Source organism: Spermophilus citellus, assembly GCF_964194105.1.
Source record: "Spermophilus citellus genome assembly, chromosome: 7".
NCBI classification, from domain to species: Eukaryota; Metazoa; Chordata; class Mammalia; order Rodentia; family Sciuridae; genus Spermophilus; species Spermophilus citellus.
This window is the reverse complement of record NC_138188.1, coordinates 96,411,503-96,430,665: the sequence shown is the minus strand read 5'-3', so window position 1 is coordinate 96,430,665 and position 19,163 is coordinate 96,411,503. Positions and strand designations below refer to the sequence as shown.

General features: G+C 30.3%; 1 protein-coding gene across 1 annotated transcript in view; it reads right to left on the bottom strand.

The window, feature by feature from the left end:
- The window catches only part of NECTIN3 (nectin cell adhesion molecule 3), a gene marked incomplete at its 5' end in the record, with an annotated part of 139,037 nt that overhangs the window by 65,826 nt on the left and 54,048 nt on the right, over positions 1–19,163 (bottom strand). Inside the window, one exon of the mRNA XM_081301957.1 lies at positions 13,134–13,285. Coding sequence (XP_081158083.1) covers positions 13,134–13,285 — 152 coding nt within the window. The remainder of the gene's footprint in view (positions 1–13,133; positions 13,286–19,163) is intronic.

The window sequence follows — 19,163 nt, the reverse complement described above, 5'->3', positions numbered from 1 at the left end:
GTGTTTCCTGTGAAAGAAAAACACCTGACGCATGTACTACATGGGGTTATCAGTGCTAATCTGTTATATACTACTAAGCACTGATTCATTCCTGAAAAGAATTGATATAATAAAGATAATACCAATACAGGTACACCTAACAAAAAATAATGCAAACACCTTACTCCTAACCCAAACTTTATCAGTTACATCGTGAAATAAAACTATGGCAATCTAATGAGATGACAAATCGATTTAAAAAAAAATCAAATACATCAGGAGATCAACTAAAATACAAATTTACATTTACTCATTAACAATAAACCTCACACTAGGGCTGGGGTTGTGGCTCGGCTGTAGAGCGCTCACCTAGCATGTGCAAGTCCTAGGTTCGATCCTCACACTACATAAAAATAAATAAAATAAAATAAATGTAAGACACTGTGTCCAACTGCAATATATATACCTCACACTAAACCTATACTGGGCTGAAACAACCTAATGCCCAAGGTAACATGATTGTCATTAGCAAGGCACTAAAAAATCCAAAACCTTGCACATAAAAACAAGCTCTATAAAGAGTCTAAAAAGAGGAGTTGGGATGAATACTGTTGAAGTTCCCAATAATATTGCTTCTTCTTTTTGAATCTAGTTAGGTTTCATAGGTAGCATTTTGGCTAACACACTTAACCAAGTATCAACATATATTATTTTTAAATCATTGAATCACAAAGTATAAAACCAAGAACAAAAAACAAATGAAGCACAATCATGTGCTTTTTCCAATGTTTTTAGTAAGAAAAAAGGTTAATTTCAAAGATGAAAGACAGTTATTACCAAAACAATTAAGGTTTTCTTTATTATCACTTTAATGACAAGACATTAATCTTAAAAAATTATTCCATCAGTTAAAATTGCCATTTTTATAATGTATATAGTCAAGTTGCTATAGTACCACAAATATAATTTAAGTATATATGAATTTTTAATGGAGAGTCAAAGTTTCCACTGATCTAGAAAAGATAAGCAAAAACTAGAATAAAATGATAAAATGTGAAGTGAGTTGTGATGAATGGAACTTGATACAAAGGATATAGGCAGCAGTTACTAATTCTAAGAAGAAACTTTCATAAATCTATCATTTGAGCTGGACTTTGAATATGGACTGGTTTTCCAATGTGCAAAATGGAAGTAAAAGAAACATTTGGTAGGACATAATATCAAAGCACCTGGTATGCTAACAAATATAGACATTGAGAAAGTTCCCTGTTAATTGTGTAAGCATTGACTATCAAACGGCTAATAATATCAAAATAGAAAAACTGGCATTAAGTGCCTTCTAGTGGAAGAATATACACCACCTTTTAAGTAATCTTGGCCAAAAATAAAATCTGAATCTAATTAAAAACTACAGATATTTCTACTAATTTATGGAAAATGTGGAGAGGCATATTTTCCCAAATTGGGAAAGCGTAGGGAAAATGAAGCAGTTTATCCAACAAATAAACTACAAGGGAAAAATATGGGGAGGGAGGGGAAGTAACACATTTCTAGCAACCACAATATATGCAGGTATACCTAACAAAAAGTAATGCAAACACCTTACTCGTGACACAAACTTTATCAGTTAAATTGCGAAGTAAAACCACACCAACCTAATGAGGTGACAAATATGATTAGTGAGTGTTTGAACACTCACTACTTTCTATTACAGTATTTGATATAATAATGATACTATGGTTAATTTCTCAAGAGTCATTACCTTTCTAGGGCAACATACTGATTTACTATACTAATGAGGGAATGGCAAGGAGTTCATGGCTAAATGTTTAAATGAAACAAAACTGATGGTAAATTTTACAATAATTGAAATGAGAAAAAAAAGTTAATTATTCTCATTTTTGTATAATTTTCTATAATAAAATTATAAAAGTTATTCTCCTAAAACTCACTTGGTTGGCTTCATCCAAGTGCCCAGCCAGAAGGAATAGCATTATTGCTAAAAGCCATGTGAAATAAGATTATTCCAAAATTGAAATACGTTTTACCCTTTCAAAATGAAATGAACATGAATCACCAAGGTTCAAGAAAAGGACTCCTAAAGACAGATAGATTTTATATATATATATATATATATATATATATATATATATATATATATATATATATATATATATATTCAAAAGCTTTTGTACAACTATGTTTGGTTTCAAACCTTGATGGAAACATATCACCACTCAGGTCAAAGTAGGTATGTACTTTAAAAAAATAAAAATCACTTCATGGCTTTTCTTTAAATAATAGAAGAAATCAGAAGACTTTTTTTAAAACATAAAAATTTGTATTGTGGGGACACTATTTTCTGAAGACTCTTATGAACAAAATTTTACTGGCATAACAAGAGGGAACACAACAATCCAATTTGTATGTTATTCAAAAAGTGGCTTCTTGTTCTAACATAATGTAAAGTTTAAAAAAAAATATATATATATATATATATAATAATAACTTTAAAATGTCAGAAATAGGAATCGGGAGAAAATTCTAAACAATGACATTTTTAATCAAAACTGTTCACAAGCAATATGTAAATATCACTAAATAGCAACATAAATACCATTCAAAATATATTAATTTCAACTGAAAGCCAATACAGTTATCCATCAGTATCCACAGAATTAGTTCGAGGATCCCTGATACCAAAATCTGGGGATGCTCAATTCCTTGTAATTTAGGATCTGCATATATCTTCTTTTATAATTTAAATAATATCTAGATTACTATTACCTAATGACATGTAAATAGTTGTTATATTCTATTGTTTAGGGAGTAATTACAGGGAAAATAAAAATGGTACATGTTCTTTACAATTTTTTCAAACATTTTTGAATGCTATTCATGAGATCATATATATATGGAATCAAATAGTTAAAGTCAAATTTTAATGACTAACGTGGCAACCTACATGCTCCCCCCAAACTTTATTTACCTATGTCCTTAACCTGATTATTGGGAAGAAAAATAAGCCACATTCTAATTCCTACAAATCTTAAATTATATTTTGATTGTTAATTAAAGAAAATACATCACATACACACACATATACACCACTGGTAAGCAAAATCAAGATGAAGGTAATACAGAGTCAGTCTCAATATGGAAAAGTATCTTGAGTATTTTTAAACTTCAATAGTTTGTTGCATGACTATTGGAGCTAACACCCAATATGTAACTTGGTTTAAAAAAAAAAACACTAATGAAAACTGCAATTAAACTCAAACCCAACATGTCAAAAAATTTGAGAAAGGACCTTTTCATGGAGAGTGCATTTCTAATTCATAAGTAAATAGAAAAAAAATTCAATTTATACTCTATTCCCCTATTAGAATTCACATTTCAATATGGGTACCATTTCTTCCTTTCTTATACTGTACATTGATTACTTCCACATAATAACAACTTCTTACATGTTCATATATTTTGTTTTAGCAGTATTTACCAAAATAAAAATGAAACTCAAATCACATTTTCTTGCATGTGAAACGGCCACATTTCTGTTTTTGCACTTCCATTTTGTACTTTCTATAGTTCCTTAATGTAAAACATGTAGCCATCATTACCTTAAACTTTCCTACAAAAGGCTATCAGAAGCTAGACTTACTACCAAAAATCTTAGTGGTTTCCTTAATATCAAAATTATCAAAAATAAAAAGTTCTGTTAGGCATATGACAAAAACTACAGAGTCAAAAATCATCTTTAAAGTTAGCCCCTAGCCTACTAAAAGTTTCAGTGCATTTTAACAAAATGGTAGGAAAAAAAGAGTTGTATTTATTTTCATTGTATTTTTGAAATACTTTAATCAGCAGGAAAAAAAATCCTAAAGGAAAAATGGTTGAAAGCATATGTAAAGAAAAAAATGTAAATATCGCCCCAGAATAGTAGAAATCATTCCTTTATCTTTTTCAAGAAGGTACTAGAGTTTCATATATACCTAATAATTAGCTGGGCACATAACTGATATTCAAAAATTAATTTAACAAAAATGTTTATTTCATATAACTATTTATGTTTACAAACCATTCCCTATGTACAGTACCATATATACATAAACCTCTAATAAGCAACAGTGCAATGCTTCCAAAACATCTTAAGCACCAGTATAGGATTCCTAAAACTTTGAAACCTTTTGGTATGCCACATGATTCAGATTAAGGATACAGAACATATCAAATACTCACTTCTATGTTTTCAAGTTGCCTTCTCCCACAAAAACAAAACAAAACAAAAACTAACCCATAAGACGACAAAGTAAAAAGGTTATAATCAGTAAGGAGATATTTTTGAAAAACAGTTCTTGAAATACATTGCTATTTCTTTCAGATTATACTCAGATTGAGATTTACATAAAATTCTAAACATGACTATTCAGCTCATATTCATACAGCATTTCCATCCCTTATTTATAAAGATAATTTTGATCAGAAAAGCCACAAATTTACAAATTTACATTTTTATGAGAAGAAATTTTAGACCTATCTTTCTTGTGACTGATATCTCTGATATTTAAATTAAAAATAAAGTTATTTCAATCACATTGTATTATTAACATTTCCTTCCAATGACTTAGACTAAGAAGTCTTAGTATCTGCATATAAGTGGTTAAACTATATTAAAACACAGACATTTTAAACAAGGTAACCATGAACTTAACTTTATTCCTTAACCTGATATTATAGACTTATAAGTATTAGGGAAGAATTTCTAATTTATGCAAATACTCCTAAAGAAAACTGGTTTAATATTATTATTTAAAATAACGTTTTCACTACTTACATGTAAGAATTTTGCCTTCCATATCACTTTTTGATTTGATAAGGATTGGGAAGCATGGGTGGTTGGGAGGGTTAATAAAGTACCTACTTCATCTTTTTGTTAAAAAAATTTATTTGATTTGTGATTCTCCTAATGATTCTACTTCTACTTCACTGCCCTGGTAAAACATTTATTCTACACAGTCTTTTTTTTTTTTCCTAATGAATCATCAAAACACATTCTTTGGACCTCAAAACAGCTGTCTTTATGATTACAAATTTATAGAATTCCACTGTAGAAGTCATTTAACTACCTCCCAAAGATGATTCACATTTCAAGATTTAAATAACATTTCTTTCTCAAAAGATACATGATTCTGGAAAGAATACACTTAATGAATTCTGTAAAACAAACAAACAAAAAACCAAACCAAAACAAAACAAAAAAAACCCTCATGATGTTTCCAGTTTTAATTGGAGAAAGAAAAATCTTAAAACACATACATACATTTAGGAGGAAATAAGAGGAAAAAGGGGATGGACTGCCAATATTCATCAGCAAATATTACCAATTGGTTCTATAATTCAAAATTTTCTAGTTAAATTCCAAGTTTCCAAGTTTAATTTTGTTCCTATACATTTACCCGTTTGAACAACATCAACATTAAATAACTTAAACAAGATGGTGTAGAAAATCCTTTGTACAGATTCCTGGCTGAAATATCTCATCTCTAAAACTGGTATGCCGGTATAATGAAATGCCCTTTCTGTTCTGTATTTAATGTACCATATGTTCATTACTACTTGTATATTTAAACTATTTGTATAAAGCATTAAAATAAGGCTACTGCTTAATGTACCAAAATTCATGTTCACAGGACAATTTAAGAACTGTCTCACAGAGATGACAAAAACTGTAATAATTATCATGTTTAGAAGGCATGTATTTTATTACTCTTCTATGTATTTGAGACAAAATATTGACCAGCTGATGATACTCTTTCACACATCATGTTGATGGAGTTTACTACCACAGTTTTAGTGCAACAAAATATCTTTGAAAAGCCATTCTACAGTAATTATGGCAAGGCTCATTAAAATGCAGAGGTAAAGATTTCATTTGTATAGAAACTTAGAAAATAATGTTTGAAAAGGAAAGATGTTCCATCAGGCTGAATATTTTTAGTATACTAAAAATATATATAAACATATTTTGAATTGCCTTTATAGTCAATTTTGATGTAGTATCATTTAGTGGTGATAACTTTTAAGAGGTATATGTTTAACAAACATTATACTTGAGATTATAGTCTTAGGTAAACATTTAATACACAATGCCAAGGTAGTTTCTTTTTGTTTTTTTTTTTTAATTTTTGTACCAAAAACGTCACACATTTAACGTTGACATTTCTTCTTACCTGTGTGCCTCAGACCAATAAAGTACTCTGCATTAAAATTTAAATCTTGAGACAGTAGTACATCATTGAAAAAAATTGTAAAGCAGCTCAGATACATTGAACCCAGATTTTACATTTTCATTTGTCAGATTAGAATATAAAAAGCTCGAAAATCAACTTGAAAAAGCTTATTCTTCCTCAAGAAAAAGTATGAACAATCTGAAAATGATCAACTAGTATGAATGAAACATTGTACATAGTTAAGTCACATTTAGTGGTCACTAAACATACCACTCCCTCCTGGAAATTACGGAACCATCTACATGTGAAACTAAATCATCTTCATTTTCCTCATAATGTTCATCGCTGACAAACTTCATTCCCATTTTTAGATCTTCGTAATAATCCATTGGTCTTTCAAACCTATTGAGATTTTCTACATTGTTCCACTGAGTTTTTTCAGGCTCTTCTAAATAGTCTTTTCGTATAAGATTGTTCACTGGAATTTTGTTTTCTTTTTTTACACTGTCTGGGTAAGAATCAAGCTCATCTTGTTGAAGAACATCTATTTGTGATTCTTTTTGCATATCTGATGGTGGAATGTAGTTCTTGGCAAAATAGTCTCCACGAAACGTCCGTCTTCTCCTATAGCAGAATATTCCAGCCAAAACACTCACAAGTACTATGAAAAGAGCCCCCCCCACTACACTAGCAATGACTGTGCCAATTGTGTCATCCTTAATTGTTGCCAAAGTTGACAATGGGAAAGGCAATTTTTTAGGTTCTGTTGCTAGATCCTCGGTGACAGCAGTTGAGGGATGCCAATGAATTGTAGGCTGAAGGGTGGTAGTAGTAGGAGGATCTAATGGAAACAGTAAAGATAGACAAGACACAGAAAAGCAAAGAATGTCAATGTAGGCTAATTCAGCAGCAAGTTGAAAAGACAGCACAGTTAATGAATATATATTCATAGTAACAATAGTTTTTCATTCTTAATTTGATTAAGATTAGACAGTAATGGTACTTTTATATACTTTTAAAAATAGCAAAACTGACACTTAGTCAGTTACTAATACAGTGAAAAGAATGGAAACCTATAGTGTGAATGAATACTAAATAACTTTATTCCAAGTTTAAAAGTGTACTGCACTCTAGGAACAAAAAGTTGCTGTTTTTGTTTTAATGTAGATTATTACTTCAGTGTCTTATACAGAGCTGGCTCAAGCATTATTGTACAAAACATTAAATTAAGTAATCAAATGTATATTTTCTTAGCGAGTAGCACAAATAAATAAAATGAAAGAATAAAAAACTAAAGTTTTCTTGATGTCCATCTTTACCTAAAAGGTAAGATCTGAACTTATTTTTCAAAGAATGAAAAACTATAGAATCTTGTTAAGGTGGCACAGTATAAGCTGTTGGTTTAATAATTCTCTCAAAAATATTCTTTCTTAGATAAAGAGTATTCTAAATTTTTATAAAGGAAAAAACGCAGTAAGGACAATTACTGAGTAATTTAAAAAACATAAATCATGTGTTTAAATTGTGTTAGCCAAATAGCTATTATCAAAAGAGACTGATAAATAAAACAAAGTAAAGATATTATAATCTACAATGTAGTAAAAACCATCTAATACTCCATGATTAACATAGGTGAACACTTAGAAAATTAAGGAATTTCAGCTATACCTACAAAATTTAATATAATTGCTTCAAGATAGTGTCTCACAAAGAGCTAATATTTTAGAGAGAACATTCAAATAATAATTAAATATTAGATGCAAATGAACCTGTATTCAGACATTAGATTACACGAGTAAATAGCCATTAATATTAAAAAGCAACTAAACATGAACAGTAAAAATTAAAGACTGGTTAATTATCAATTAAGTAGTATTTGTAGGTCATGTTACACAAAAATTCTAAAGTTTGAAGAAAAGATGAGCTTAAAAATCTTGAATATTTTCTTAGATAAAAATAAATGACCCAAATGGTAATATCCTACAATTAATTTTTTAAATGAGTGGTATTGACAGAGTTTTAAAAATGTGATTGTTAGAAAAATACTAAATCTACATGGGTAAGTTATTCTAATATTACAAGCTAAAGAAAAATACTTACTGAAACAGGTTTCATCACGGTATGCCATATGTATAGAATGTGGTAAAAATTTAGCAAGTACAGTATAAAACTTAACAAATAACAGTATAACTAATTTCCTGAATTTAAACTGATATAACAGGTAACCCTGTCAAGTACTCTGAAGTATTAGTTATCATAGTATATGTAAGAGAATCAAGGAAGAGTTATAATTTTTAAGAACATATTCACTAGCTGAACAAACAAATGTGGAACTGGAAGATTATTTCTAGGATAAAAGGAGTAAAAGTTCATACAATCCAACTTTATAGAATTAAGATAATAAAGAATAAAGAAATACACTAACTTAAATTATTTGTAAGATGATTTGTGTTTTTGAAAGAGAAAGAGTAACAGGGAAGTCAAGTTTTAAGTACTGAATGCCATCTTTAGTGATTCTTAAAGAAACTATCAAAACAAACTGACATCAGCACATTTAAGTACAGATCTATATAAATTATTTATGATATACATATATTTGTCATATTCCAATTTGGTTTTTGGTAACTTCTAACATGTTACTGGGTTTCTCAGAAGAGTGCATGAAGTATACACAAATAATTGAACATTTTTATCACATATCCTAAAAATAATAATTGACACTTTTATTTCTACTTGCAAAGTTCTTTATATGAATACTGATGGATGTCTAATGTTCATTTCATTCATTTTCAACAAAATACAGATTTCAGAAAAATCTACTAAAAAAATTAAATTTTGTTTAATTTAGTTTTGTTAGTGATCCTATAAGTTTCAACCCACCATCCTTCTCCTTAATCAATGTTAAATACAGTACAGACATCCTTTTAGTATCACTGCATAGAGAATATTATTAATACTTCATCATTTTGTATTTTAAACATATGAAAATGTATATAAGAATTTTATTTATTTTTAAATTTAGAATGAAAGTCATAATTCAAATGAGGCAAGACTATTTTATAATCATAAACAGGTACTTATTTATCATGATATAAAAATTCTTCCCAATATCATTCCATATTTTTCAGTCAGACACGTTTTTAAAATTTTTTTTATTGAATGTGTGATAAATGAGAATATAATAGATATATAATGGATTCTAGTACATCCCGAGTTCCTCTCTTAAGTTCTTAAGTTTCGTTTTAACTACTGTCTCCTATCAAACAGAAAAATAGTTTAGTAAGGTCACTATAGCTATAAGGTAGATTTTTGCCTAATAAATAAATTAAAAATCCATGAAAAAATTACATGGATTACTTCTATTTCTTTAGACTTTTATGGGTTGTTTAAATAAAGAAATCCATGCATTTTAAAACTTAAGGCATGCTAAATGTTGACTCTTTAGTTTTGACATTGTGTCTGGACCCTCAAATCAGTATGATCTGAAATTCAACTTTTTCAGAGGAATACAATTCTAGGCATAGGGGAGTTTATTTGACATTTAAAATTTTGTTTTTCTATTTTTAAAGAAAAGTGAGAAAAATCAGGGAGGAAAAAAGCAAACAAGAAAAACAATGTCCAATATTCAGTATGGGATAAAGAGCCACTGCACCCAGGATAGTGAAAATATATTAGAGTAGAATCTAGTATTTACAGTTCAAATCGCAACCATGAATCAAGGGCCTCTTATTAAAAATTGTATGTCTAACAGTATGGGAAAATGGATAATAAAATTTGAAACAATTTGACTCACAGTTGCTAACTCTACTCTGTTCTAAGTAGAACTTTGAGACTCATCATAAGATACATTTCTTTTATATTTTTAAAAATCATTTCTAAAAGTTTAAGGTGTCTATTTCAACAATACTGAGGTAAAATTTTCTAAAGTTTACAATGAAAAAATTAACTGTTTATTCTGTTTTAATTATAGCCTTTTACTCCGATTTAAAAGGTTTTACGAAATAGTTAATTTTTTTAAAGCAATATTATACCCATGATTCTTGGCAAACTCCAAGAAACTCTTAGCAAAGTAAACTAAACCTGGCATAGTATACTGTATTATGTAAACTCTTGGGTAGAAAGGGAAAATCTAATTCTTGATTACTTGGAAGAAAATCATTTCACATACTGCCTTCTTCTTCTGAAATATCTAGCAATAATTAACTGATTTTCACATTTTCTTAAAATTTGATTTTCATTCTTATAAAGATTTAGATGTTGATTTTTAAAAATGTGTAAAGTGATCAGTCCCTTAGTTAAGGCAAATAAAATTACATAAAAGCAAATTCTGGAATTTTAATTCTTTCCTGCTTATTCTCTTCTCAAACTTATTCATTCATACATACATACATAAACAAAAGTGTACTGAATACCTATTACATTAAAAACTGCAGATGATGGAAATACAACAGTGATTAAAGTAGACAAAAATTCTTCCCTCTTAGGACGTAAGTTCTGGTGAGTGCAAAATTAGACAAGCATATGAACACAATATGCAGTATGTCACACAACAATAAGTATTTGAGAGAAAAGTAAGATACAGCAGGACAAAAAGTGGTGAAAGAGTAAGAAGAGAAGATTTTCAATTTTACAATCATGAGAACAGAAAGACCTCACTCAAAAATGCAATACTTGATCAAAGACCTAAAAGATGTGGGGTAAATAGGTATGAAAATACTCTTGTGGAAGAGCACTCCAAGCAGTAGAAACAGAAAATGCAAAGACTGATGGGCAGAAATATATCTGTTGTGTTCAATAGAAAAAAGAGGCCAGTATGGCTGAGCTAGTGAGGAAAGGGTGTATAAAAGAATGAGGTCAAAGAGGTAATTTGGTACCAGAACAAGTACAGAGCCTTGTAAGTCACTATAAAATTTTGGTTCTCGATGTAGGTAAAATGGAAAGTTCATAGAAGGTTCTGAGAAGAGGAACAACATGATTTGGCATGGTTTTAAAATGATCACTCTGGTTGCTCATCTGATGACAGATTAAAGGATAACAGATTCAAAATGGGAGATATTAAATGACTATGTTAATACTGATGTAAGAGTTGCTGATGGCTTGGACCATCATGGTAGCAGGGAAGTGGTAGATAACTGATAGAATTCAATGTAATGCAATGGGAAAGCTGACACGAATTTCTTTATGGACAGCATAGAGTCAGAGAAAAAGTGAAATTAACAATACTTTCAAGACTAGAACTACAAAAAATTGAGTTAGAAAACCTGTAGAAAAACAGGATTGGTGTTAAGAGGCAGGTATAAGATCAGAATTTCATTTTTAACATGTTAAACTGTAAATGCCCATTCAACTGCTACATATAGTTAATGATCATTAATAAGCAGTTGAAAATACAAATCAGGAATACTGGGAAGTGGACACAGAATTCCAAAAAGATATAAACTTAGGATATCATAATTGGAATTAGCATATATTAAGAGTGTCCAAATTGAGTTTTATTTATAGGAGTACAGGAAAGCCTAAAATTTACAAATAATATCCCACACCAAACTGTACAATAGGCACAAAAATAAACAGACTTCAGGTAATTACATTTTAAATATGTGTTTCCTATGGTTTATCCCCTAATGGAAGAAAGACATTTACTAATGGTTAATCTCCCTTAGATTTTCACAAAATCATTGTTACTAGCAGAAAGAGGTAGGGATGTATACAGCACTAAGCTTCTTACAGGTATAATACAAAAAAAATTGAGTCTATCATTGTGCTAGGCACTAAGATAATTGCTGAGTATACAGTAGTGGATAAAGTAAATACAAGGTGCTTAAATTTGAGGATCAATAATAAATAAATATGAATACAACTATAAATTGTGGTGAGTACTATGAGAAAATAATATGAGCTCAGCTTGAATGATTACATAGGTCTGAGAATATAACATTTAAGCAATCATGAAAAATTTTATATCTCTAATTTATTTACTTTTAGATTTAAAGAGATAAAAACTTAATTACCAATTCAACAATTATCATACAAATCTGCAATTTTAGATTCTATTATACCTTCCTCTTAATTTTCCATTTGTTAAACATATAGCTTGATATATACTTACAGTTAAGTACAGTTACTCAAAATAATTTATATATTGTTTCTAAATAAGGATTTCAATAATAATTGATAACTACAATGTGAATGGCCAAATTCATATTCAGCCAAATTAACATTTGATGAGACAAATAATAAGTGAAAAACCTAAGTTCTTATCAGCTTAAGAACTGACCATAAGAAAAACAGTACATTCTATTTCATTAAAATATTTTCAAGAGTATTCCTATTTCACCTCTCAGTAACCCAACATAGTCGGGTAGAAAGTAATGTTATTTAACAAAGCAGGTTATCAAAGTTAATATCCTATTTTATTTATTAGACAAATGTATGCAGAGTATTCAGCAAAGGGGGAATAGAAAATCACTGTTCTCTGTTTAAAGACAAAAGAATTTAGAAAGGCACAATACCTATAAAAGAAATAAGTAGGACTGGGACTGTGGCTCAGTGATAGTGCACTTGCCTAGCATATGTGAGGCACTGGATTCGATTCTCAGCACCACATAAAAATAAATAAATAAAATAAAGGTCTATCAACAACTAAAAAATATTAAAAAATAAAAAGAAATAAGTAATACTACTTAACTGAAAACTATACATATTAAAAAATATATAAAGCTATATAGATATTCTGTCATTTCTTTAAGAATACCACCTTATATATGTATTTCAGACAGGTAGTACTTCATCATATGCCTTTTACATTATCTGGAAAACTTTACACTGATGAATCTATATCTTTATTACTGTATCACATTATTATATAATTGTTACCAAAGGAATATTTTAAGTAAGGTATTTTGCAAGTAGACAGTAGCTTACCTGAAATGTAGATGACCTTTTGATCACTTCTTTGACCAAGGGAATTGGTCACTTTACAGACATAAACACCAGAATAATTGAAAGTCAGTGGATGGACAAAATGAAGAGTATTGTCTGAAGCCAACAAACCATCAAGCCATTGTCCATCCAACCTAGATTTTAAAAAGCATAAAATTATTTTGAGTATCTTCATACAGAATTTATTGACAATTATTTTTAAAAAATCATTAATTTTCGATGCTAGTAAAATAATCATTATATTTCAGATACAATTAACTATGAAAAAAAACACATAAGAAATTTTCATTTTAATAAATAAGTATTAGAGAAAAGTCTATTAAGTATACCCATTCTTTCCAAATATTAATCCATGTAAGTGTAACTAGATGGACAGAATAGAATAGGAAGAAGGAAGAGAAAAAATGGTTTTAAAAATATGTATTCAGAAAACTGCAAATTAGAAAAATATTATTTGATGGTATTATCAATAATTTCAAAGCAATTAAAATTCTCCATGAATTATGGATAAACATAAACAAACAACAATTTTCTCAGTGAAAAGCCATCTCATTTAAGTATATTAGATGTTTTGGCACCTTCTATAATATAGTTATAGAGAGCATACAAAGATACAAACCAAAGGAAGGAACAATCATTCAAGGAAATAATATCTGAAAATTTCTCAAACCTTAAGAATGATATGGAAAATCAAATACAGGAGAGGCTTACAGGACCCAAAACATAAAAATTAAAACAGACCCATACCCAGGCACATTATTATAACATGCCTTATGTACAAAATAGACTTTTTGATAGACTGTTATAAAAACTGCCAGAGAAAAATGATAGGTCACATTTAGGAGAAACCAATCTGGATCTCAGCTGATTTCACAGCCCAGACCCTCAAAGCTACGAAGTCTTCAAATAATATATACTGCACTCTGAAAGAAAATGGATGCCAACAAAGAATACTATATCCTGTAGACTAGACTTAAGTTTCAGAACTGAGATTAAAATAAAAACTTTCCATGATAAACAAAAGTTAAAACAATTCACAACTAGAAAGCTGACACTAAAAAACATACTCAATAAATATTTCATTAAGAAATGAAAAATAAGGGCTGGGATTGTGACTCAGTGTTAGAGTTCTTGCCTAGCACGTGCGAGTCCCTGGGTTCAATCCTCACCACAACATATAAAAATAAATAAATAATATAAAGGTCTTGTGTTCAACTACTTCTAAAAAGAAAATAAATATTTAAAAAAATGGAAAATAAAAGTAAAGCATCAAAGGGAGGAACTACACTAGCAGAATAGTCAGTCCATCAAAGGACAAACTAATTCAAACTAAAAACCAGAAATAAATCAAAATGACAGGAAATAAAAATCATTGCTCAAAATTAGCATTGAATATAAATGGCCTAAACTCATAAATTTAAAGACACAGACTGTATTAAAAAACAAGACCCAATAATATGCTGTCTCCAAGAGACACAGCTTATTGGCAAAGACATTCACAGACTGAAGGTAAAATGATGGGAAAAAAAATGATTCAAAAGATCTCTTAAACAAGCAGGGGTTTCTAACTTCATATTAGATAAAGTGGACTTCAAGCCAAAGTTTAGGTCATTTCATACTGCGTAAGGGCATTATACATCAACAAAACATAACCAAAAAACTGGAAAAAGACAGGGATGTCTTCACTATTCTATTCATTGTAGTCCTAAAAACTCTAGCCAAAGCAATTAGAAAGAAGAAAGAAATTGAGGGGATACAAATAGGAAAAGAAGAACTCAAAACTATCCCTATTTGCCAACCACATAATTCTATATTTAGAGGACCCAAAAACTCCACCAAAAAACTTCTAGAACTCAAACAAATTCAGCAAATGAGCAGGATATAAAACTAATACCCATAAATCAATTGTGTTCCTATTTACCAATAATGAATCAGCTGAAAGAGAAATTAGGAAAACTATTCCATTCACAATAGCCTCAAAACAAGCCAACAACAACAAAAAAACTTCAAAATCAATCTAACAAAAGAGGTGAAAGACCTCTACAAAGAAAACTAAAGAACACTAAAGAAACTGAAGAAGACCTTAGAAGATAGAAAAATGTCCCATGTTGTTAGATAGGCAGAATAAATATTATCAAAATGGCCATACTGTCATAATGTAATTCCTATCAAAATTCCATTGATATTCTTCATAGAACAAAGAACAGTCATGAAATTCATTTGAAAAAATAAGAGGCCCATAATAACAAAAGCAATCTTCAGCAAGAAAACAAAGCAGGAGGCATCACAATGCCATACCTTAAGTTACAGCACAGAGCATGGTATTGGCACAAAAACAGACATGTAGACCAACGGTACAAAACAGAAGTCACAGACTCAAACGCACGTAAATATAGTTATATCTCATACCAGACAAAGGTGCCATAAACATATATTGGCAAAAACACAGCCTCTTCAACAAATGATGCTGGAAAAACTGGAAATCCATATGCAGCAGAAAGAAAGTAAACCCCTATCTCTCTGCACAAAACTCAACTCAAAGTGGATCAATGCCACAGGCATTACACCAGAGATCCTGTGCCTACTAGTAGAAACTTTGGTGCAACTCTCCATCATGTTGTCTTGGGAACAAAATTCCTCAACAATACTCCTAAAGCAGAAGAAGTAAAATTAAGAATCAATAAATGGAATGGTATCGAGGCAAAAAGCTTCTTCCCAGCAAAAGAAACAATCAAGTGCATGAAGAGAGAGCCTACAAAATGGGAGAAAACTTTGCCACCTGCATCTCAAATAGAACAATAATCTCCAGGATATACAAATAACTCAAAAAAACTTAACACCAAAAACAACAAATAACCCAATCAATAAATGGAAAAGAAACTGAATAGGCAATTCACATAAGAAGAAATATGAATGGGAAGCTGAGATGGGGGATTGTGAAGTCAAAGCCCACCTCTGCAACTTAGTGAGGCCCTAAGCAACTCTTGAGACCCTCTCTCTAAATAATATACAAAAAAGTTATGGGGATGTGGCTTAGTGGTAAAGCATCCCTGAGTTCAATTCCTAGTACCAAAAAAAAAAAAAAAAAAAAAAGAAAAGAAAAGAAACATGAATGGTCAACAAATATATGAAAAAATGTTTAACATTTCTAGCAATTAGAGAAATGCTATTCAAAACTACACTGAGATCCCATCTCACTCCAGTAAGAATGGTAATTATAAAGAATAAAAGTAACAATAAATGTTGCTGAGGGTATGGGGAAAAAGATACTCTCATACATTGCTGGTGGGACTGCAAATTGGTGCAACCATTATGGAAAGCAGTATGGAGATTCCTCAGAAAACCTGGAATAGAATCACTATTTGACTCAGCTGTCCTACTCCTTGGTATATGTATGCTCAAAGGACTTAAATCAGCATATGACAGGGACACAGCCACAACAATGTTTACAGCAATTCAATTCACAGTAGCTAAGCTATGGAACCATTCAGCATTATCTTTCAATTGATTTGTGGATTAAAAAAATGTGGCATATATACACAATGGAAGATTACTCAGTCATAAAAAGAATGGAATTATTGCATTTGTCGGTACATTAATGGAACTAGAAACTATCATGCTAAGTGAAGTAAGCCAAACCCAAAAACCAAAAGCTGAATGTACTCTCTGATATGTGGGCACTAACCCACAATGGTTGGGGGAGGCATGTAGGTGGGTACAAGTCCATGGGATTAGATGAAGGGAAATGTAGGGAAGGGAATCGAGGTAGAAATAGGAAAGACAGTAGAATGCAATGGACATAACTTTCCTACGTTCATATATGAATATATCACCAGTATGTACAAACTCCAAAATGGGATCCTAAATATACTCCATGTATGTATAATATGTCAAAATACATTTTATTGCCATATATATCTGAAAAGTACAAATAAAAAAAAGAAAAAGAAAAAGCATATTTATAGAGCATCATAGAATACTAATACAAATTGATACTTGTTCTATCCAAAGGTGGCACAATTTTGTTTTGCAATTCTAAGGGTAGTAGGTGAAAAAAACAATGGGTACAATCTTTTGTAGTTATGAGACTAAGTATCTCTTATCTGAATGCTTAGGACCACAAAGTTTTCAGATTTTGAAGATTTCTGAATATTTGCATAGACTTTTTTATTTAAACATCCCTATTCCAAATATCTGAAATTGAAATGCATCAGCATTCAGAAAGTCTCAGATTGTGGAGTAAATCACATTTTGGATTTTTGGAACAGAATTTTAATTCAGCACTGAAGAGTAAAGACAATATTTTTACATTGTTTAAAAAACAAATATCATCAGAAGTAGTGGCACATTCCTGTAAACCTGGCTTCTAGAGAGAAGAAAGCAAATGGATCCCAAGTCAGAGGGCATCCTGAGAAACTTAGTTATACAGTCTTAAAATAAAAGGGCTAGGGATGTAGCTCAATGTTAGAGCAATTATCTAGCAAGTATGAGTCCTTGGGCCCCAATTTCTACTCCTTTTAATTCTCTGAGAAATTTTTAAAAATGTCTTATAATGTTTACAAGTTTACTCAGAAAAGTCACCATCAGAAAAATCTACATATAACACTATACATGTAAGGAATGGCATATGCTAAGCATCTTCTATGCTCTTGTACCTGATTCATCTGACTCGGTATTTTTTATCTGAAATACTGTTATCTACAAGGAAACTAAGTATTAGAGAGATTAAATGATTCAATCAAAAAAGATATCTAGAAGTACAGACACTTGGCAAGAACCCAGATTTACTTGTTTTTTTTTTTTTTGTAAATACCTTAACAAATAGATATCTTAACTCATTACTACTTCCCATTTAAAAAAATAACTGAAAAAAGAACTTCTCTCCATTTAAAACCATCTTTCTTAAAGGAAACAAAGTAATCAATATAATGTTTTCTTGTTTCTATAAAATCACACCAAAAACAAAAGTTAAGGGACAGACAAAGATATAGTTTTGACAAACATTGAGAAAACAGAAAATAGATGGAGGAAATAGTTATATGCTTTAAGCCAGTGTTTCTCAATGAAGAGTGATTCTGGGTTATCCTAACGGGGAGTAGAAGGTGCTACTCGCTCAATGAAGAGTGATTCTGGGTTATCCTAACGGGGAGTAGAAGGTGCTACTCGCTTTAGAGGATAGAAGCATGGGATGTGCTAAAAATACTATAATTCACAGGATTACCTATCACAAAAAAGAATTATCTAGCCCCAAATGAAAATAGTGTCAAGGTTAGAAAGATCTGCTGAGTTTGACTCACTGTTTCTACAGAAGGTCAGCATAAGGCAAAGGGCTGAAAATTAGATTAGTTCAAAGCTACAAAAAAATGAACAGATTCCTTCCAACTTGGTACCAATACCGGGCATTTACTTCTCAGGCTAAAATATGAAGGTAAATTCTATAAATAATTTATGAAGAAAACATGATTTATGAAGAAAAAATTCCCACTTGTCCATTGGTGAAACCTAAAGTTTCCCTAGGAAAATAATCTCTCTACATGGTCATTCAAAGTGGAACCTACAGAAGAAAAAGTTTCCACCATCCACTTTATTTTAATGTCTCACTCTGAAATGACTGGAAAACCAAAATGATTATCTACAAAAAGGAAAGGTCAAACCCCAAGAATCTGGGAGAATGAGACAATATGCAGAAGACAGAAAAAAAAAATCTCTGGGGAGGAAATAATACTCTAGTATCCCTGGAAAGAAACTAGAAGACACTGTATTTATAAAATATGAAAAGAATGCTATGAAACAACAGGGAATAAGAATGTGCTTATAAGAAATTGTAAATATGTCAATTTTTAAAAAAAAATTAAGTCAACAGAAAAATTTTTGATTAAGAAAATATTGCTAGAAAAACAATAAATATACTTATTATACAATATAAATAGCAGTTCCAGTAAAAGTGAACAGGGAACAAAAAGAATAAAGTGAAATGACAAAAGACAACTGTCCAAAGATACATGTCTAAAG